Source organism: Hypanus sabinus, chromosome X2 (assembly GCF_030144855.1).
Source record: "Hypanus sabinus isolate sHypSab1 chromosome X2, sHypSab1.hap1, whole genome shotgun sequence".
NCBI classification, from domain to species: Eukaryota; Metazoa; Chordata; class Chondrichthyes; order Myliobatiformes; family Dasyatidae; genus Hypanus; species Hypanus sabinus.
Window position 1 is genome coordinate 44,317,855 of NC_082739.1, and position 23,447 is coordinate 44,341,301.

The 23,447-nt window shown below is 44.9% G+C and overlaps 1 protein-coding gene and 1 long non-coding RNA gene across 5 annotated transcripts in view; one reads left to right on the forward strand and one right to left on the reverse strand.

Moving 5' to 3' along the window:
* Nucleotides 1–8,610: 8,610 nt before the first annotated feature.
* On the reverse strand, nucleotides 8,611–22,253 carry LOC132385269 (zinc finger protein 235-like). Of its 2 annotated transcripts, none has more exons than XM_059957294.1 (2): nucleotides 22,209–22,253; nucleotides 8,611–19,120 (listed from the first exon to the last, which is right to left on the reverse strand). In XM_059957294.1, the coding sequence occupies exon 2, from the start codon at nucleotides 18,760–18,762 to the stop codon at nucleotides 17,746–17,748; it is 1,017 nt and encodes a 338-aa protein (XP_059813277.1). In that variant the 5' UTR covers nucleotides 18,763–19,120; nucleotides 22,209–22,253; the 3' UTR covers nucleotides 8,611–17,745. The 2 variants fall into 2 exon arrangements, with proteins under 2 accessions (XP_059813277.1, XP_059813278.1); XM_059957295.1 differs by having other exon boundaries at nucleotides 22,140–22,234.
* Nucleotides 22,242–23,447, forward strand: part of LOC132385270 (uncharacterized) — a 63,841-nt gene continuing 62,635 nt past the window's right edge. For all 3 annotated transcript variants that reach the window (XR_009509132.1, XR_009509129.1, XR_009509130.1), the window contains exon 1: nucleotides 22,242–22,331. This is a non-coding gene — a long non-coding RNA (uncharacterized LOC132385270). The remainder of the gene's footprint in view (nucleotides 22,332–23,447) is intronic.

The following is a 23,447-nucleotide window of genomic DNA, read 5'->3' on the forward strand; positions in this document are numbered from 1 at the left end:
TTAGAGTGGAACTGCCAATGACTTGGTTTAGTTCTGTAAACGCTTATGTTCCACTGTGTAGAGAAAGTTATGTTACTGAAAGTAACTTCTGGAGCTTTCGTAGCACACTCATAAAATTGGTTGCAGACTACTCTAAATCATATGGTGAGTACAATAATAAGGTTTACATCAAGTTAGTACATTTTAGTTTTCAGCAAAATTGAACTGTACTCTCCATTTAGTTGAATGCATTACTTTCTATTCAATACATTTTGTGATAAGGTTGTGTACATAACTACTCATGGTGATTTGGAACTGTAGAGATATTGCATGTAGAGTGCTCAGTGCCATGGAATACACAAATGCAAATTGAATTCAAGAACCTACCTGCTAACATTTAGAGTGGAACTGCCAATGACTTGGTTTAGATCTGTAAACGCTAATGTTCCACTGTGTAGAGAACGTCATGTTACTGAAAGAAACTTCACGAACGTTGGTAGCACACTGCCAACTACTCTAAATCATATGGTGAGTAAAATAATAATGTTTACATCAAGTTAGCACATTCTATTTTTAAGCAAAATTGAACTGTACACTCCACTGAGTTGAATGCATTACTTACTATTCTATGCATTTTGAATTAAGGAAGTTTACAGAACTGCTCAGGGTGATTTGGAACTGTATAGATATTGCATATAGAATGCTCAGTGCCATGGAATACACAAATGCAAACTGAATTCAGGAGCCTAACGTAACATTTAGAGTGGAACTTCTAATGAGTTGGTTTAGTTCTTTAAACGCTAATGTTCCACTGTGTAGTAAAGGAGATGTTGCTGAAATAACTTGCTGAGATTTCGTAACACTCCCATAAAATTGGTTGCAGACTACTCTAAATCATACGTTGAGTCTATTAATAAGGTTTACATCATGTTAGCAAATACTAGTTTTCAGCAAAATTAAACTGTACACTCCGTTGAGTTGAATGCATTACTTTCAATTTAATGCATTTTCATTTAACGATGTGTACATTACTACTCATGGTGATTTGGAACTGCATAGATATTGCATGTAGAGTACTCGGTGCCATAGAATACTCAAATGGAAACTGAATTCAGGAACCTACCTGATAACATTTAGAGTGGAACGGCCAATGACTTGGTTTAGTTCTGCAAACACTAACGTTCCTCTGTGTAGAAAAGGTGACATTGCTGAAATAACTTCCGGAGCTTCGGTAGCACACTCATAAAATTGGTTGCAGACTACGCTAAATCATATGGTGTGTAAAATAATAACGTTCACATCAAGTTAGCACATACTAGTTTTCAACAAAATTGAACTGTACACTCCATTGAGTTCAATGTATTACTTTCTATTCAATGCATTTTGTCAGAAGGTTGAGTACATAACTACTCAGGGTGATTTGGAACTGCATAGATATTGCATGTAGAGTGCTCAGTGCCATGGAATACACAAATGCAAGCTGAGTTCAGGAACCTAACTCGTAGCATTTAGAGTGGAACAGCCAATGACTTGGTTTAGATCTGTAAACGCTAATGTTCCACTGTGTAGAGAACGTGATGTTACTGACAGTAACTTCTGGCGCTTTGGTAGCACACTCATTAAATTGGTTGCCGACTACTCTAAATCATATGGTGAGTAAAATAATGTTTACATCAAGTTAGCACATGCTGGTTTTCAGCAAAATTTAACTGTACAGTCTTTTGAGTTGAATGCATTACTTTCTATTCAATGCATTTTGAGTTAAGGAAGTCGATATTTTTACTCAGGATTATTTCGAACTGTATAAATATTGTATGTAGAGTGCTCACTGCCAAGGAATACTCAAATGCAAGCTGAATTCAGGAACCTACCTGATCACATTTAGAGTGGAACTGCCAATGACTTGGTTTAGTTCTGTAAACGCTAATGTTCCACTGTGTAGTAAAGGATATGTTGCTGAAATAACTTACGGAGATTTCGTAATACTCTCATAAATTGGTTGCAGACTACTCTAAATCATACGTTGAGATTATTAATAAGGTTTACATCATGTTAGCAAATACTAGTTTTCAGCAAAATTGAACTGTACACTCCATTGAGTTGAATGCATTACTTTCAATTCAATGCATTTTCATTTAACGACGTGTACATTACTACTCATGGTGATTTGGAACTGCATAGATATTGCATGTAGAGTACTCAGTGCCATAGATTACTCGAATGGAAACTGAATTCAGGAACCTACCTGATAACATTTAGAGTGGAACTGCCAATGACTTGGTTTAGTTCTGTAAACGCTAATGTTCCACTGTGTAGTAAAGGAGATGTTGCTGAAATAACTTCCGGAGCTTTGGTAGCACACTCATAAAATTGGTTGCAGACTACGTTAAATCATATGGTGTGTAAAATAATAACGTTCACATCAAGTTAGCACATACTAGTTTTCAGCAAAATTGAACTGTACACTCCATTCAGTTGACGGTATTACTTTCCATTCAATGCATTTTGTGATAAGGTTGAGTACAGAACTACTCAGGGTGATTTGGAACTGTATAGATATTGCATGTGGAGTGCTCAATGCCATAGAATACTCAAATGGACACTGAATTCAGGAACCTACCTGAAAACATTTAGAGTGGAAGGGCCAATGTCTTGGTTTAGTTCTGTAAACGCTAATGTTCCATCTGTAGAGAATGTGATGTTACTGAAAAAAACTAATGGAGCTTTGGCAGCACACTCATAACATTGGTTGCAGACTACTCTAAATCATATGGTGAGTAAAATAATAAGGTTCATATCAAGTTAGCACATACTAGTTTTCAGCAAAATTGAACTGTACACTCCATTCAGTTGAATGCATTAATTTCTATTCAATGCATTTTGTGATAAGGTTGTGTACATAACTACTCAGGGTGATTTGGAATTGTATAGATATTGCATGCAGTGTGCTCAGTGCCATGGAATACACAAATGCCAGATGAATTCAGGAATCTAACTCGTAACATTTAGAGTGGAACAGCCAATAACTTGGTTTAGATCTGTAAACTCTAATGTTCCACTGTGTAGAGAACGTGATGTTACTGACAGTAACTTCTGGCGCTTTGGTAGCACACTCATTAAATTAGTTGCCGACTACTCTAAATCATATGGTGAGTAAAATAATGTTTACATCAAGTTAGCACATGCTAGTTTTCAGCAAAATTGAACTGTACAGTCTTTTGAGTTGAATGAATTACTTTCTATTCAATGCATTTTGAGTTAAGGAAGTCGATATTACTACTCAGGGTTATTTCGAACTGTATACATATTGTATGTAGAGTACTCAGAGCCAAGGAATACTCAAATGCAAGCTGAATTCAGGGGCCTACCTGATAACATTTAGAGTGGAACTGCCAACGATTTGGTTCAGTTCTGTAAACGCTAATGTTCCACTGTGTAGAGAACGTCATGTTACCGAAAGTAACTTCACGAACGTTGGTAGCACACTGATAATATTGGTTGCCGACTACTCTAAATCATATGGTGAGTAAAATAATAAGGTTCACATCAAGTCAGCACTTGCTAGTTTTCAGCAAAATTGAACTGTACACTCCATTGTGTTGAATGCATTACTTTCTATTCAATGCATTTTGAGTTAATGAAGTGTACATTACTGCTCAGGGTTATTTGGAACTGTATAGATATTTCATGTCGAGTGCTCAGTGCCATGGAATACTCCAATGCAAGCTGAATTCAGGAACTTAACTCGTAACATTTAGAGTGGAACAGCCAATGACTTGGTTTAGTTCTGTAAACGCTTATGTTCCACTGGGTAGAGAACGTGATGTTACTGAAAGACACTTCTCTGACTTTGGTAGCACACTCATAAAATTGGTGACAGACTACTCTAATTCATGTGGTGTGCAAAATAATAAGGTTCACATCAAGTTAGCACATACTAGTTTTCAGCAAAATTGAACTGTACACTCCATTGAGTTGAATGCATTACTTACTATTCTATGCATTTTGTGATAAGGTTGAGTACATAACAACTCAGGATGATTAGCAACTGTATAGATATTGCATGTAGAGTGCTCACTGCCAAGGAATACTCAAATGCAAGCTGAATTCAGGAACCTACCTGATAACAGTTAGAGTGGAACTGCCAATGACTTGGTTTAGTTCTGTAAGCGCTAATGTTCCTCTGTGCAGAAAAGGTGATATTGCTGAAATAACTTCCGGAGCTTTGGTAGCACACTCATAACATTGGTTGCCGACTACTCTAAATCATATGGTGAGTAAAATAATAAGGTTCACATCATGTTAGCACATACTAGTTTTCAGCAAAATTGAACTGTACTCTCCATTGAGTTGAATGCATTACTTACTACTGTTACGTATCCCGTAACTGGATTACTTATCAGCAAAGATAGAGAGGTCCGTTGGAGTCTGATGGCACTATTTTCTAACGGTTTTATTCATTAAGGGGGGCACAAAAGTAAGGTTAATACAAACATTCAGAACATATACATCGGCAAAACTCAATCTAATGAGCGGGTATAGCAATAATCATCATTAAGAAAATAATCTCGACTGTTGTCTAGGTGATAATATATTGTCCGTTGCAAATATAACAGTCACTCCGAAGTCTGCAGGCTTCAGTCTTTTTGGGGAATCGCTGGGTTTCACGTGTTTCAGAGAGAGTGAGGAGAAAACCGGAAAAACTTGCCTGGGTCTTTGACGAAGCAACTCCATTGAATCAGGGGAGCGTTGTTTCCGTTATTAGTTCGAAGTCCTTCTCGGTATTATCAGCCACCCGCTCCCCAGGCAGAGAAGTTACGGAGCGCACGTGGCTTTTGAATGGCTTCCAGCTATCACGGGAGCGTTGAGCGATCGAGTCCTTCTGGTGCGTCTCTCTGGGGTACCGCCTTTTGCAGTCCCCTTTTATCTTGACTTGCAGAGTTGTAGATGTCCATCGAAGTAGGGTGATGCAATCCCCACCCCCATATTGCCCGAGGGTGTCCATATCCGTGGTAGCTGTCACGTAGCAGGGTCATGCCCTTAGTACAGGTGTCTCTAAGAGCAATGGCCAAAACCGTTACATTGTCTCTCATTTTCCTGGGTCCGAGACCCGAATTAATAGTGCTCTTGCGATTCTCCGGAAGGAGTGGGCTGCTCCCGCGCCTTCGGCCCCTCAGAGCTGTGGTACATTCACAACACTATTCAATGCATTTTGTGTTAAGGATGTGTACATAACTACGCGGGGTTATTTGGAACTGTATACATATTGCATGTAGAGTGCTCAGAGCCATGGAACACTCAAAAGCAAGCTGAATTCAGGAACCTATCTCATAAGGTTCAGAGTGGAACAGCCAATGACTTGCTTCAGTAACGTGATGTTACTGAAAGAAAATTCACGAACTTTGGTAGCACACTCATAATATTGGTTGCAGACGACTCTAAATCATATGGTGAGTAAAATAATAAGGTTTTCATCAAGTTAGCACATACTTGTTTTCAGCAAAATTCAACTGTACACTCCATTGAGTTGAATGCATTGCTTTTTATTCAATGCATTTTGTGTTAAGTGTACAAAACTACTCAGGGTGATTTGGAACTGTATACATTTTGCATGTAGAGTGCTCAGTGCCCTCGAATACTCAAATGCAAGCTGAATTCAGGAACCTAACTCGTAACATTCAGAGCGGAACTGCCAATGACTTGGTTTAGTTCTGTAAACGCTAATGTTCCACTGTGTAGAGAACGTGATGTTACTGAAAGAAATTTCACGAACTTTGGTAGCACACCTTATAAATAATAAGTAATATTGCACTTCAGAAGGTCAAACCAAGGGTGAACATAGTGTTACACAGGAGAGATGGAGGAGAACCCAAGTGTCGGACACTGGCACATCGACTCAGTTGGGGAGGCTGGCGTAGACCTGAACGTAGAGCAGGAAACCAGAGGAATCTTGACAAGGAGACGGGATTCACAGGGACTCTCCAGAAACTAGAGCAGAACTTAGAACTAACGGTTCTAATCGGAACAGGGAATTAAGTATCACACGAGAATTGACCAACGAACTGGCAACCTGTGATAGAGTCGCCATTGTATTTATTTCCCAGTCTCTGATGAAAGCCAGATGTACGGTAATTGGATAACTAGCAGCAATTGACTGAAATTGGGGCATAATCAGGGAGAAAGAAGTGTTAAAGGGGAACAGCCAACAGGAACCATGACACATACAAGGTAAATGGTAGGACACTGAGGAGTGCAGTAGAACAGAGGGATCTGGGAGTACAGGTAAATAATTCCCTGTAAGTGGCTTCACAAGTAGATAGGGTTATAAAGAAAGCTTTTGGTACATTGGCCTTTATAAATCAAAGTATTGAGTATAAGAGTTGGAATGTTATGGTGAGGTTGTATAAGACATTGGTGAGGCTGAATTTGGAGTATTGTGTGCAGTTTTGGAAGGATATTAATAAGGTTGAAAGAGTGCAGAGAAGGTTTACAAGGATGTTGCTCGGACTTGAGAAACTGAGTTACAAAGAAAGGTTGAATAGGTTAGGACTTTATTCCCTGGAGTGTAGGAGAATGAGGAATGATTTGATAGTGGTGTATAAAATTATGATGGGTATAGAGTGAATGCAAGCAGGCTTTTTCCACTGAGGACAGGGGAGAAAAATCCAGAGGTCATGGGTTAAGGGTGAAGGAAAAGTAAAGAGAACATTAGAGGGGGCTTCTTCATGCAGAGAGTGGTGGGAGTGTGGAATGAGCTGCCAGATGAAGTGGTGAATATAGGCTCACTTTTGACATTTAAGGAAAACTTGGACAGGTACATGAATGAGAGGGGTTTGGAGGGATCTGGGCCAGGTGCAGGTCAGTGGGACTAGGCTGAAAAATGGTTCGGCCCAGCCAAGAAGGGCTAAAAGGCCTGTTTCTGTGCTGTAACGTTCTATGGTTCTATGGAGTCAACTTGAGTAGCAGCTTTGAGTGTCCTATGGACTCAGACCCCAAGATCCCTCTGATCCTCCACACTGCCAAGAGTCTTGCTATTAATGCTATATTCCACCATCATACTTGACCTACCAAAATGAACCATGTCACACTTATCTGTGTTGAACTCCGCCACTTCTCAGCCCAGTTTTACATCCTATCAATGTCCCGCTGTAACCTCTGACAGGCCTCCACACTATCCACAAAACCTCCAACCTTTGTGTCATCAGCAAACTTGCTAACCCATCCCTCCACTTCCTCATCCAGGTCATCTATAAAAATCACAAAGAGTAAGGGTCCCAGAACAGATCCCTGAGGCACTCCACTGGTCACCGGCCTCCATGCAGAATGTGACCCGTCTACAACCACTCTTTGCCTTCAGTGGGCAAGCCAGTTCTGGATCCACAAAACAATGTCCCCTTGGATCCCATGCCTCCTTACTTTCTCAATAAGCCTTGCATGGGGTACCTTATCAAATGCCCTGTTAAAAACCATATACACTACATCTACTGCTCTACTTTCCTGTCCTGTCACACTCACCTCAACAATAAGCAAATACTTTGAGAGGCTGGTCAAGGATTACATCTGCAGCCTGCTACCACCCAAACTGGACCCCTACAATTCGCCTACCGATACAACGCAGTAGCAACTGCTATAAATACCATCCTTACACATCTGGAGAAGGATACTTATGTGAGAATGCTGTTCTTGGACTGCAGTTCTCCATTCAACACCATAATTCCATCCAGGCTCGATAGGGAGCTCAGAGTCCTCGGCCTTGACCCTGCCTTGTGCAGCTGGATCCTGGACTTCCTGTCAGATCGCCAGCACATGGTAAGAGTGGGCTCCCTACGTCCACCCCTCTGACTCTCAATATAGGAGCCACTTTGGACTGTGTACTAAGTCCCCTCCTTTACTTCCTGTATACCCATTACTGTGTCGCCAACCACAGCTCCAATCTGCTAATTAAATTTGCCGAGGACACTACATTAACTGGCCTTATCTCAAACAATAATGAGGTGTCAAGAAAAAACAACCTCTCCCTCAAAGTCACAAAAACAAAGCAGCTGATTGTGGATTACAGGAGGAATGGAGAAGGGCTAACCCCTATTGATATCAATGGATCTGGGGTTGAAAGGGTTAACAGCTTCAAGTTCCTCGGTATCCACGTCACCGGGGACCTTACGTGGTCTGTACACACCATCTCTGTGATGAAAAGGGCACAACAGCACCTCTTTCACCTCAGACAACTGAGGAAGTTTGGTATGGGCCCCCGTATCGTAAGAACTTTCTACAGGCTGCATCCCGACCGGCTGCATCACTGCCTGATATGGGAACTGTACCTCCCTCAATCGCAGGACTCTGCAGAGAGCCCAGCACATCTGTAGTTATGAACTTCCCATGATTCAGGACATTTGCAAGGACAAGTGTGTAAGATCACTGGGGACCCGAGACCCCCAATCAAAAACTGTTCCAGCTACTGCCATCCGCAGCATAAAAGCCAGGACCAGCAGGCTCTGGGACAGCTTCTTCCACCAGGCCATTAGACAGATGAACTCACGCTGATATGAGTGTACTCTGTAACACTGACTGTTCTGTTTATTATAAATTACTATGATTGCACATTGCACATTTAGACAGAGACGTAACAAAGAATGTAAGAAATAGTCAATTTAATTAAATTCATTTGCTACCCTGTTACAACTCAGTTCCAAGAAATAACAGACAGCACACTGCATAAATTAAAGGAATTATATTTATGAATCTTAATTAAAAGATTAGTAAAGAAGAGAAAGAAAAAAAACAAAAGGGCCCATTATAAATAAACAGTCAAATGTGCACAAGTTGGAGCTCAACTCTTCCCAAAATTGACATTCACTGATCTTCAACCTTACTCCATCAAATCACGGTCCCCCACCAGGTTAATATTAGCAGTGAAAATTTTCCCAGGGTGTAAAAGTGGAAAGATGATAAGAGCAGTGCACACTGTTAAGAGTTTCCTGCTGAAGGCAAAAGACCCTACAAAGCACAGCTAGCTTATCGCTCCACATCTCTTGTGAATGTCTACAGTCCATCAATGGGCCGCACTCCCCAAAGTTTAACCCACCCACAACACTGGTGCCCCTGAATGAGTAGAGTCCCAGAGGGTGCTTCCCCCAAATGAGTTGGTGCCAACTGGAAATCCTGTTTCTGGAAGTCCTGGGGTTAGGTTGGTATCACCAGAGAACTTGAAGTGTGCTCCTGATGAAGGACACACTTGCAGTAGCTGCCAGTGCTTAGGGGAACCAGTCTTATTCGGGTACGGGTGGACAGAGATGCCTCACAGCCAGCTTGTGCCAGACAAGGACGTTTCTTCTATTCTAGAAGGTCTCAAGTGTGCACTGAGTTTTACATGACAGGGTGGCCTGGGATGTCAGCAACTGGGTCCTTTTCAGTGCCAGTACAGTAACTCTGAGCAATGCTGAGCTGACCTGGAGCTGGAGCAGGGTCAATTCCTATTGCTGATGCGAACATGAAGGTCCAACTGAGGGGAGAACCCATTGTCAAATTTCACCAAGAAACAATCAGACTAAACAACTTCAGGCAGAACTGGTCAGAATGACAAACGCCCATCGGCACACAGAAATTATAACTTTTAAAATTAGAAATAAGTCAATGCAAAAACAAATTTAGAGGTGGAAGGATGGATAAAATGGAAATGGTCCTGAAGCAAGCGAGTGTAATGCTGAATCAGGTTCATGAGCCTAACAAGTGAGACAGAAAGCATTGTCTGCGAATGGGGGTATCAATCATTTATTTACAAACAGTAAAAATCAACCAAACATTCATGTTCCCCAAGTTACAGACACTACAAATCAGAATATTCAACAAACATACTTCATTAAAAGTGTGCACAAAGCATACCTTTCCAATTGTCATGTGCATCCTGTCCTAAACAAAGGAAGAAGAGAACAAACCCCTTCCTTGTAGTATATTATATACTCAGGTTATTTGAAACTGGACACCAGGCAGCTATCCAATGGGAAAAAGCAGTTGCAGTTTCTAAACTAACCAATCACAACAGAGGCGACTTTCAACAATGAGAATAAGGCACGCCCCCACAGGACAGCAAAGGGGTTACATAGCTCTCCCTGGGCCCAGTTATTAGAGCGTGTTTTGCTCCAGTTTAAAATCACATGATCTATCACATTGTACTTGTCCTGTTAAGTTCCACCTGCCATTCCTTGGTCCTCCTTCCAGCAGGTCTCCATTCCACTGTAACCTTAGACAACCCTTACTTTTACCACACACCAGTTTTGGTGTCATCCAAAACCTCACTAATTGTTTGACCTACATTCTCATCCAAATCACTAACATTTGGCCATCAACGGATTATTACATGACAGATTCAGACCGATTCGGACACTGCATGAGTATTAAAGGGAGCAAGTTCTCTGGTCTGTGGTGGGACATTGGGCACCATCTTCAGTCAGTCTGATATCATTGACAGGCCTTCGTTGACATCACCCTGGGAGCAGATCCTTAGCAAACGTCCAGGATAAAAAAAAATACAGTGGGTCCTAAGCAGTAAAGTAACATATTTACCCAGAGTTGTCCCCAAATCCCAACAACTAATCTATCATCCCTCCCAAAGACAATCCTTCTCAACAATGCTTCCTGAAGGAATGGGTGCTGGAGTTCTCTCTCTCTCATTTTCATTTTTAAAATCTTTTTATTGATACATAATCTTCTACAGCTATTAAATGATACAAGTTGATATATATATACAATTTATAAAGCTGAAAAAAAACTTACCAAAAAGATGATAGTGAAAAAAATTATTTTATAAAGAAGGAAAAAAAGAGAACCCCAACTAACTAAAAGAAAACCCACTAACTACAAGAGAAGGAAAAAGAAAAAAGAAGAAAAAAACCATTAGGAATCAACTCCTGGAGCAATACATCTTACCATCATCTATATATATCTAAAGAAGAAAAATCTCTCAAGGAGACTTTACATCTTGTGCAGGTTTTCTCCTACCCCTTCAGATGGAAGATGCAGTTCATGAAAAGAATTTGAGGCCATGAATAAATCCCAATGATGGGAACAATTCCTGAGTCCATGATTGGTGCTTTCGGTCCATCGAGGTTGTAAACATGAATTAGCCAAGTCCTGACTTGATCAGTGCTGCTCCATTGGGAATGCTGGTAAGCAGGAAGATCTAAGGCCCAGATTTGTCACTTTGGGACCGGGAAAATCTCAGTATCACTGTCACCAGGTTCAGATATGGCCCAAGTGTGGAGTGAGATACAATGAAGCAGGTCAAACACAGTTAGAGGGGAAAGACACCAATAAACACTCAGCTAAACAGGGCCGTTAATTAAAACTCTCAACTCTACACTGTGGCTGAAAAAAATAACTAAATATAAAACAAATACCGCTAGTCTTCATGGTCAGTTGACATAACAGTCCAATTTCTCAAGCAAGGCCAAACGCAAGCAGGCAGCAAAGCTTTGCTGTGCTGGGTTCAAGTCTCAAAGAGCACTACAATGGAAAGAATGCAGTTAAATACTCAATGAAATGATAATTAGCTGACATGTGCATATTCATTAGCGCAATTGCCGTATCTGCTGCACTGCCAAATCCGTGGTGTGACATGGCCCCCCTCTCTAGGCGCAGCCCCAGGGCGCCTCAGACCTGTGTCCGCTGGAAGTCCCAGATCAGCAAATTGTCCAAGATGTCCTTTGCTGGGATTCAAGTATGTTCTTTCGGGCCATACCCTTCCCAGTCCACAAGGTACTAGACCTTACCATGTACCCAGTGAGATGCCAGGAGGCGCCGCAGAGTATAGACAAGGGAACCATCTACCAGGTGGGGAGGAGGGGGAGGTGGGGTGACTGGGGCCAGGGGAGAGATAGTAACCAGTTTGAGCTGGGAAACATGGGATACTGGGTGGATCTTCAGTGATGCTGGCAGATGCAATCTATAGGACACCTTGTTGACAGCCTTTTCCATTACAAACAGTCCCACATAGCACTGTGCCAATCTCCGGTTCTCGACTTTCAGGGGAAGATCCCTTGATGCCAACCAGACCTCCTCTCCTTACCTGTCAACAGCCGATCAGCCTGCCGGGAATGCTGTTTCTGGGCGTGCAACAGAGAAGCCCTGGGTCGTCTCCAGGTGCGCTTGCAGCGCTGGATCAGCTGTTCAGTAGCAGGAACTCCTACATCAATATCCTGATCAGGGAAGAGCAGGGTTGGAATCCCTTCTGGCATTCAAAGGGAAACATAAAGAAGATGACTGGAAATTATTGTGGGCAATCTCTGCCGAAACCAACCAATTGGGAGATCCAGGACGTGGGGTTGGAAGAGGCAAGACAGCACAGGATTGTCTCCAACCCCTGGTTCCCTCTCTCAGTCTGGCCATTAGATTGGGGGTGGAAGCCAGACGAGAGGCTGGCCGTGGCTCCTACAAGAGAGCAGAAAGCCTTCCAAAAGCGGGAAGTGAACTGTGGTCCACGATCTGACACTCTGTCTTGAGGAAAGCCATGGAGCCTGAACGCATGTTGATCCATGAGTGTGGCAGTCTCACGAGCCGATGGGAGCTTGGGGAGGGCAACGAAGTGGGCAGCCTTGGCAAACCAATCCACAATGACCTAACTGGTTGTGTTTCCAGTAGACGAGGACAGACCAGTGATGAAATCTACTGAGAGGCGGGACCAGGGGCAGTGGAGCACAGGCAGTGGACATAACTGATGCTGGTGTGATGTCTAGTTTCTAGCGCAGGTGGGACAAGCAGACAGAAAGTCGTAAACATCCTGGGACATAGATGACCACCAAAATTGGCTCTGTATGAACTCCTGAGTCCATTGAATTCCCGGATGTCCAGCCAGACGGGAGGAGTGACCCCATTCCAACACTTTGGAACACACCACAGCAGGGACAAAGCCAGTTGGGAGGTCCCCCATCCAGGCCTGGATCTGATTGTTGGGCGGCCCTCACCTCTGCCTCTATTCCCCAGATCACTGGAGCAGATTTACACGAGCAAGGAAGAATGGGCTCTGGATCGTCATTGTCCTCAGATCCATCGAACTGCCGGGAGAGAGCGTCAGCCTTTGTACTCTTGTTGTCGGGATGATAAGTGAGGATGAAATTGAACCGTGTGAAGAAGAGAGCCCATCGGGCTTGACGAGAGTTGAGTCTCTCAGCATCCTGAATGTAGGAGAGGTTCTTGTGATCTGTCCGGACCAAGAATGGATCCTCTGCCCCCTTCCAGCCAGTGTCGCCATTCCTCCTTGACAGCCAGAAGCTCCTGGTTCCCAATGTCATAATTCTTCTCAACCAGAGTCAAGCAACAGCAAAGAAAGGTACATGGTGCAGTCGGCTATCCACAAACGAGCGCTGAGAGAGGTCAGCTCCACTGCCAACATCGGATGCATCCACCTCGACGATGAATGGTTGAGATGGGTCTGGCTGTTGCAGCAGTGGGGCAGTGGTGAAACGTCGTTTCAGTTCGAAAAATGCTTTGTCGGCATCGTCCGTCCAATGGAATCGTGCCGAGGTCTTCTTGGTGAGTGCATTAATTGGAGCCGTGATGGAGCCGAAATTGTGGATGATGCGACAATAAAAGTTCGCAAACCCCATGAAGTGCCGTACCTGTTTGACTGTAGACGGTTTGGGCCACTCTGCAACTGCCTGAACTTTACTAGGGTCCATTTGAACACTGGATAGGGTGAGTACAGAGCCCAAAAACAATACCTGGTCTTTATGGAATTCACATTTTTCAGGCTTGGCATACAGGTTATTTTCAAGAAGCCATCAGAGTCCTCTCCGGACATGCTGGACGTGCTCCTGATGAGAGTGGAAATAGATACGGATGTCATCTAAATACACAAACACAAACTGGTTCAACATGTCCCTGAGCACATCGTTAAACAAGGCCTGGAATACAGCGGGATTGGCCAGACCAAAAGGCATCGGCAGGTACTCATTGTGTCCATTAGAGGTGCTGAAAGCCATCTTTCACTCTTTCCCTTCCCTTATGCGAATCAGATTGTAAGCATTGCACAGATCAATTTTGGAAAATATGGTTGCTCCCTGGAGATGTTCAAACGCAGAAGCCAGCAAGGGAAGAGGGTGGCGGTTCTTCACAGTGATGTTGCTCAGGGGCCGATAATCAATGCAGGGATGGAGCTTGCCATCTTTCTTGCTCACAAAAAGAAGCCCGCTCCTGCTGGCGAGGTTGATGGACGGATTAATCCCATGCTCAATGCCTCCTTTACGTATTCCTCCATGGCCACCGTTTCAGGACGAGAAAGGGAAAAGAGCTGGCCCTAGGGAGGACTAGTGCCAGGTAGGAGGTCTATGGCACAGTCATATGGTCGGTGTGGGGGCAGGTTGGTGGCCTTTCTTTTCCTGAAAATCTCAACGAGATCCGCATGTCGGTCCCCACTCTTGGTGTTCCTTCAGAGACCAATCGATCCATGGGTTATGTCGGGATGACCAAGAGACTAATAACCAGTGGCAGTTCATGTGAACTAACCAGATAGAAAGATATTTCTTCATGATTGTTACCTTCGAGCAGTGGAAAGGTGGATCTGGCCAGAGGTCGATCATCCAGCGCCTTGACGTTGATCCTTTCTCTGAACTCCCCACCTCGGAGCGAGAGAGATGTCCATAATATTCCCAGCTGCACCAGAGTCAATAAACACTTTGAGTTCAAGGAGACGACAAGGAAGCTGCGAGCATTACAGAATGCTGATTCCCCTCCCTGTTGACGGGTATTCTCTTTTACTGGATGCCTGGACCATGCCGCCCGGAAGTGTCCTGGATCACCACAACAGAGGCAGGAACCTGTTCCCCAGCGCTGCTCTCGTTCCTCCTGAGACAGGCGCATGTGTCCTGCTTGCATAGGCTCCTCCATGGGCTGGGTGCTGGGTGGTGAGGACAAGGAAAGACAGTGATCTGGCAGCGCATACTAAACTTTCTTCCCCTGTGCCACTCAGTAACCCGGTCGTCAACTCGAATAGCCAGATTAATCAGGTCATCCAGACTACCCTGCTCATCCTGGACAGCGACCTCATGCCAGACCCTTGCATTCAGTCCATGCTGGAAGGCAGTGATGAGGGATCTCTCATTCCATCCCGTCTCTACTGCAAGGGTACAGAATTTAACTGCATAGGTTCTCATCGTTCCTTTGCCTTGGCGCAGGTCCAAGAGTCAGTGGGAAGCCTCCTGACCCTGTACTGGATGATCAAAAACCCTCCTTAACTCCGGCACGAAATGCCAGAATGACTGGGCTGCGGGCTATCCTTGCTCCCGTAAAATGTTAACAAGGTAAGTGGAGGTCCATCTAGATTGACCACATACACCAGTTTTTGTGCGTCATCACCAAAATGACCAGGTGGGGCTTGGAATATCAACTCACATTGGGTAATAATGTTCCTGCAACCATTGGTATCACAATAATATCTGCTTGGAGGTGGTATACTCCGTTCCTGTACGTGTGTGGGAGTCTGTGGGGATCCGAATGCAGGAGTCAGCTCTGGTCCGGGAGCATTAGTAGCAGAGATTATCGGGGCAACAGAAAAGGAAGACCTGCGAGATGCTGGGAGTGGGACTGAGACGGCCTGAAGCTGCTGAATTGAGCTGGCAAGAACATTAATGGCTGTCAGCTGATACTGGCTATTCACAGTAAGTTCATGGATGGCGGCCGTGAGTGCGGTAATCGCAGAAACCTGAGTCTGATTGTCTGTAGTGTGCTCTTCAACAGTTGCGGCTAGGGATGATACCTGTTCCTCCGAGACTGGGCTTGTCGGCACGAGACTATCTACATAGTTGCTTCAGTGACTTCACTGAAAACAGATTCCATTGCCTGTAGCCTATCGCCTACCTGACCAATAAATCTCATGGCCAAGGTCAGCTGTTCTCTCTCTGATGGGTCCATCTTTGTTGTGCCGAGACTTGCTGTCACCGGGTTCGGATATGACCCAAGTGCGGAGTGAGAGACACTGAAGTGGGTCGACAGTTCACAAACTGTAATCCAAACAGTGTTAGAGTGAAAAGAAAACAATAATCACTAGGCCAAACAGGGCCGTTAACTAGAACTCTCAAATGGAAAACAAAGCCTACACTGCGGCTGGAAAGAACAACTAAACATAAAATGAAGACCGCTAGTCTTCAGAGTCAGTTGACTTGAAAGTTCAATTTCTCAGGCAAGGCCGAATGCAAGCAGGCAGCGAAGCGTTATTGCGCTGGGTTTAAATCTCGACAACCGCTAGCTGACACGTGGATATTCATTAGCACAATAGCTGTATCTGCTGCGCTGCTGAATCTGTTGTTGTGACAATCACCATCTGAGAATCAGCTAAATCTGCAGCTATTATTCAGGTGTTTTAACACATTGTGTCTATACCAGCAACCACAAAAGCAAACCATCCTCCAACCATGCTGAGTGTGGTTGTTCTGCCTCTGGCCTTCACATGCCCAACATTTATGTTCTATGACTAAAAGTGATCCTATAAATAAATCCAGCATCTTAATGTAATGTGTCCAATAACAGCAGAAGAATCTCCTCCCATGCCCATCGACCGGGATGCAGACGGGGTTTGACAAAACTCCTCCCACGCCCAGAGACCGGGGGGGGGGGGGGGGGGGGGGCAGAACGGGGTTTGACATAACTCACCCCATGCCGAGTAACCGGGATTCAGGACTGGGTTTGACAAAACTCTTTCCACACCCAGAGACCGGGGTTCAGAACTGGGTTTGACAAAACTCCTCCCACACCCAGAGACCGGGGTACAGAACGGGGTTTGACAAAACTCCTCCCACACCCAGAGACCGGGGTTCAGAACGGGGTTTGACAAAACTCCTCCCACACCCAGAGACCGGGGTTCAGAACGGGGTTTGACAAAACTCCTCCCACACCCAGAGATCAGGGAGCAGAACTGGGTTTGACATAACTCCTCCCACACCCAGAGTCCGGGGTGCAGAACGAGGTTTGACTTAACTCACCCCATGCCCGGGACCGGGGTACAGAACGGGGTTTGACAAAACTCCTCCCGTGCCCAGAGACCAGGATGCATAACTAGGTTTGAAAAAAACTCCTCCCACACCCAGAGTCCGGGGTACAGAACTGGGTTTGACAAAACTCCTCCCATGCCCAGAGACCAGGATGCATAACCAGGTTTGAAAAAAACCTCTCCCACACCCAGAGTCCGGGGTACAGAACTGGGTTTGACAAAACTCCTCCCACACCCAGAGTCCGGGGTACAGAACGGGGTTTGACAAAACTCCTCCCACGCCCAGAGTCCGGGGTACAGAACTGGGTTTGACAAAACTCCTCCCACACCCAGAGTCCGGGGTACAGAACGGGGTTTGACAAAACTCCTCCCACACCCAGAGTCCGGGGTACAGAACGGGGTTTGACAAAACTCCTCCCACACCCAGAGTCCGGGGTACAGAACGGGGTTTGACAAAACTCCTCCCATGCCCTGAGACCAGGATGCATAACTAGGTTTGAAAAAAACCTCTCCCACACCCAGAGACCGGGGTGCAGAACGGGGTTTGACATAACTCACTCCATGCCCAGTGACCGGGATTCAGGACTGGGTTTGACAAAACTCTTTCCACACCCAGAAACTGGGGTGCAGAACGGGGTTTGACATAACTCACCCCATGCCCAGAGACCGGGGTGCATAACAGGATTTGATGAACAGTAGCAATAATTGCAGTGCTCAACACCAACAGTCATTTGTGAAATTAACTCTGCATTCAGCAACCGGAATGGTGAAATATCCCACACACAACTTATTTAAACTTTCTCCCCAGTGTGAACACGGTAGTGCGCCACAAGGTTGGCTGACTGAGTGAATCTCTTCCCACATTCTGAGCAGATGAATGGCTTCTCCCCAGTGTGAACTCGCTGGTGTACCAGTAGGTCAGATGATTGAGTGAATCCCTTACCACATACAGAACAGGTAAATGGCCTCTCTCCAGTGTGAACTCGTTGGTGTCTCTGTAGGCTGGATGAGTGACTGAACACCTTCCCACAAACTGAACAGGTGAATGGCCTCTCCCCAGTATGAACTGACTGGTGTGTCTGTAGGTGAGATGACTGAGTGAATCTCTTCCCACATTCCGAACAGGTGAACGGCCTCACTCCAGTGTGAACTCGTTGATGCGTCTGTAGGAGGGATGACTGAGTGAATCCCTTCCCACAGTCTAAGCAGATGAATGGCCTCTCCCCAATGTGATCTCGCTGATGCGCCTGTAGCTGGGACGACTGAGTGAATCCCTTCCCACAGTCTGAGCAGATGAATGGCCTCTCTCCAGTGTGAACTCGCTGGTGCCTCTGTAGGCTGGATAAGTGAGTGAATCCCTTCCCACAGTCTGAGCAGGTGAACGGCCTCTCCCCAGTGTGGACTCGCTGGTGTGTCTGCAGGTGGGATGACTGAGTGAATCCCTTCCCACAGTCTGAGCAGGTGAACGGCCTCTCCCCAGTGTGAATTCGCTGGTGTACTTTCAATTCAGATGACCGATTGAATCTCTTCCCACATTCAGAGCAGGTGAATGGCCTCTCTCCAGTGTGAATTCGCTGGTGTACAAGTAGGGCAGATGATTGAGTGAATCCCTTTCCACATCCAGAACAAGTGAATGGCCTCTCCCCAGTGTGAATTTGTTGGTGTGCCAGTAGGGCAGATGACTGAGTGAATCCCTTCCCACAGACTGAACAGGTGAAAGGCCTCTTCCCGGTGTGAACTCGTTTGTGTCTCTGCAGGTTGGATGACCGAGTGAATCCCTTCCCACATTCAGAGCAGGTGAACGGCATCTCGTCAGTGTGAAATCACTGTTATGTCTGTGTGTGGAATGAGTGAGTGAATCTCTCCGCACAGTTCTCCCTCAATTCACAGTCAGATATCAGCTGTAGTTACTCCCTGGTACAATCAAAACAGCTGAAGAACTAATCTCCTGTGAGCAAATGCTGGTGTGTTTTCAGCACCCCAGTTCCAGTGGGGTTTCACTGAGTTACTACAGAAACTTCATTTCAGAGACAAAGCACATTTCCCTCTGGGATGAGATACTTCTTCATCTCCAAAGATCAACAATAGATATCTGGACAGGGACAGCAAAACTGACGTGTCATTGTGTTTGGGATTGCCGTTCACAAATTGTTCGTCATTTGTCACCTGTAAAAAGATTTACAAAATACATCAATGGGTAAGGGACGTTTTCAGAAGCGTATGGTCATGAACATTGGTAGAAAAAATAAAAGTGTAGACTATTTTCCAAATGGAGAAAAGATTCAAAGATCTGAGGTACAAAGAGTTCGCACTCAGGAGTCCTCATGCAGGATTCGCTAAAGGTTAATTTGCAGGTTGTCTGTGGTAAGGAAGGCAAATGCAATGTTAGCATTCATTTTGAGAGGCTGAGAATATAAAAGCAAGGATGTACTGTTGAAACTTTATAAAGCGTTAGTGAGGCCTCACTTAGAGTATTGTGAGCAATTTTGGGCCCCTTATCTAGAAAGATGTATTGATATTACAGAGCTCAAAAGAGTTCACAAAAGTGGTTCTAGGTTTGAAAGGCTTGTCATATGAGGAATGTTTGATGGTTCTGGGCCTCTACTCACTGGAATTCCAAACAATAATGAGAACTTCATTAAAACCAATTGAATATTGAAAATCCCCAAGGCCGGATATGATACACCCCAGATTGTTGTGGGAATTGAGAGAAAAGATCGCAGGAACATTTGCTATGATCTTTGAATCCTCTTTGGCTACAGGGGAAGTGCCGGAGGACTGGAAAATGGCAAATGTAGTTCCCTTGTTTAAAGAAGATAATAGGGAGAAACCTGGGAACTGTAGACCGGTGAGTCTTATGTCAGTGGTATGTAAATTACTAGAAAGGATTCTTAAGGATAGGATATACGAGCATTTGGAGAAGTACAGTCGATTCCTGGATAGTCAACATGACTTTGTGAAGGGAAGGTCGTGCCTCACGAGTCTGATAAGAGTTTTTTGAAGAGGTAACAAAAGAAATTGATGCGGGTAGGCCAGTGGATGTGGTCTACATGGACTTTAGCAAGGCATTTGACAAGGTCCCTAAAGAGAGGCTCATCCAGAAAGTCATGAGGCATGGGATAAGTGGAACCTTGGCTGTTTGGATAAAAAATTGGCTTAAAAGAAGAAAGCAGAGGGTAGTCGTGGAAGGAAAGTATTCTGCCTGGATGTCGGCAACTAGTGGAGTGCTGCAGGGATCTGTCCTGGGACCACTGCCATTTGTGATTTTTATAAATGACCTGGATGTAGAGGCGGAAGGATTGTTGAGTAAGTTTGCAGATGACACGAAGATTGGAGGAGTTGTGGATGGAGCTGTAGGTTGTCGAAGGTTACAAGAGGATATAGACAGGCTGCAGAGTTGGGCAGAAAAATGGCAGATGAAGTTCAATCCGGATAAGTGTGAGGTGATACATTTTGGAAGGACAAACCAGAAGGCTGAGTACAGGATTAATGGACAGTTACTTAAGAGTGTGGATGAACAAAGGGACCTTGGGGTTCAAACCCATACATCCCTCAAGGTCGCTGCACAGGTCAATAGGATAGTTAAGAAGGCCTATGGGATGTTAGGCTTCATTAACAGGGGGATTGAGTTCAAGAGTAGAGAGGTCATGTTGCAACCCTACAAATCTCTGGTGAGACCGTACTTCGAGTATTGTGTTCAGTTCTGGTCACCTCATTATAGGAAGGATGTGGAGAGGGTGCAGAGGAGATTTACCAGAATGTTGCCTGGTTTGCAGAACAAGTCATATGAAGCAAGGTTAGCAGAGCTGGAACTTTTCTCTTTGGAGCGTAGAAGGATGAGAGGGGACTTGATAGAGGTCTACAAGATTATGAGAGGCATAGATAGGGTGGATAGTCAGTACCTGTTTCCCAGGGCACCAATAGCAAACACCAGAGGGCATATGTACAAAATTAAGGGAGGGAAGTTTAAGGGAGACATCAGGAGTAAGTTTTTTTTACACAGAGGGTTGTGAGTGCCTGGAATAACTTGCCAGGGATGGTGGTGGAGGCTAAAACATTAGGGGTATTTAAGAGCCTCTTGGACAGGCACATGGATGAAAGAAAAATGGAGGGTTATGGGGTAGTTTGGGTTTAGTACTTTTTTTTAAGGATTATATGGGTTGGCACAACATGGAGGGCTGAAGAGCTTGTACTGTGCTGTAATGTTCTACGGTTCTATGGTCTCAATCAAGTGGATGTGGAGAGGATGCTTTCAAAAAGGGTAAAATACAGGACTGAAGGTGTTGTATCTGAATGCACACAGAATAAGGTAGATGAACTTGCAGCACAGTTGCAGGTTGGTAGGTATGATGTTGCAAACATCATGGAATCATGACTGAAAGATTATAGCTGGGAGTTTAATATCCAGAGATACACACTGTATCAAAAGGACAGGCTGGAAGACAGAGGGGGAAGCATTGCTCTGTTGGTAAAAAAATGTGAAATCAGATCACTCTGACCCTTTCCCCCCCCCCCCAAGTGATTGATGCTGATGAACTCATTGATGGCAATGCCAACAAATTTGCAGGGGAGGATAGCAGTCTTTCTCATTGGAATGTGGCATATTTGTGATGTGAAAGCTACAGGTCACTTGTTACCCAGGTCAAAGGTGTTTGATATCATTATACACTCAGAGAGAATGGAACAAAACACATCATGAGTAGAAACGTCTGAAACAAGGAAAGGCAGAATAAAGGTGATTTTCTCAGGAACTAAAACCAACGGAATGTTTTGTTCTGTTTTCCCTCGCTGACATTTTCATTGACTGAAAGGTAAACTCTTGATCCGAGATTAACTCGGAGATATATTTTTGTTCCGAGTTTCTAATCTTTGGAATTAGATATCTGGACATCGGCATTGTTTGTGAGATCTATCCGCTCCCATTCCCTCCCCCCACACCCTATGAATTGGCGGGGAAATGACTGGAAGAGTAATCCATGGCTGCTTCTTTACCCAGAAACACCTACAAACGGGAGCCCCATCTATCAGCTATGGTACCGAACGATGCGCATGCGCAATAATTCTGACACGGCGCCGTTCATCAGCAGAAGTTCTCCGCGGCCTGGGTACGGAAACTGGACCTGAGAGAAAGGGAAAGGACCGGTACTATCTCGGGATGCGAAGCCACACTATGGCAGAATCTCACAGTAATTGCCCTTCAGTCGCGGTTCGGACGCCGGTGCGGATTCGTAGCCATCCAGAGCCCCGCTCCTACCTGCTGCCAATCCCGCAAGAGCCTTTTGTCCACGGAGCGCATGCGTAATTTCCGGAACTCGGCGACCTTTACGCATGTGCATGTGATCGCCTGGTCACCGACGGCGAATTCTCAAAGTACGAGGTAAAATTTATCATCAGGGTATATTCGTGTCACCACGTACAACCCTGAGATTCTTTCTCCTGCAGGCATACTTAGCAGATTTATTACAGTTAGTAAACAGGATCAATGAACAACAAACTGTGCAAATGCAAATAAATAGTAATAAATAACGAGCATGAAAAAACAAGTGAGACAATCGGTTGTGGAAACACCAGAAATAGAATGAGTGTAGTTATCCACTTTTGTTCAAGAGCCTGATGGTTGAGGGGTAGTAACTGTTCTTGAACCTGGTAGTGCGAGTCCTGAGATTCTTGTACCTTCTACCTACTGGCAGCAGCGAGAAAAGAACATGGCCAGAGTGGTGAGGATCTTTGATGACGGTTGCTGCTTTTCTACGGCAGTGTTTCATGTAGATATACTCACTGGTTGGGGGGGGGGGACTTTACCCGTGATGTACTGGGCGAAATCCACTGCCTTTTGTGGGATTTTCCGTTCAATGGCATTGGTGTTCCCACACTTTCCATCACACATCAAAAGAAGTTTGTCAAGGTTTCCAACGACATGCCAAAATCTCTGCAGAATCCTGAGGAAATGGAGGTGCTGTCTGAAATGATCTTGAGAAAGTTTGCAAATGCTGGAAATCCAAAGCAACTCACACAAAATGGTGGAGGAATTCAGCAGCTCAGGCAGCGTCTATGGAAAAGCAACCAGGATAATATAGCAGCCAGTTGTTATGGTCCGGTCCGGAGCCTGCTTTCCAGGTTTTGATCCAGTCCGCGGACTCCGGGTCTTGTAGCCGTCCCTCCTTTCACCCTTAAGCCCAAATAGGCTCATCTTGGCTTAAGGAGGTGCACCTGAGACCTATCGGCTGGCAGGTGGATATAAGGGGCTCTGGGACTGAGTCGAGGTGGAGGTGTCCTGCTCTGAACCTGTTCCTCTGGGTGTCTTGTACCTGCTGTTCCGTCTGGTTTGCCTTGTTTGTGCTGTTTGCCTGTCTATCCTGTTTTGACCCTGGCTTGGAGTACCCACTGTTAATCATCTAGTTCCTAGTTAAGTCTGTTCTTGTAGTCACCCTGGACTGAGCTCCCTTCTGATCCCTTGCCTCCATCAGGTAAGTAGGCTGGACTGCTGTCGCCT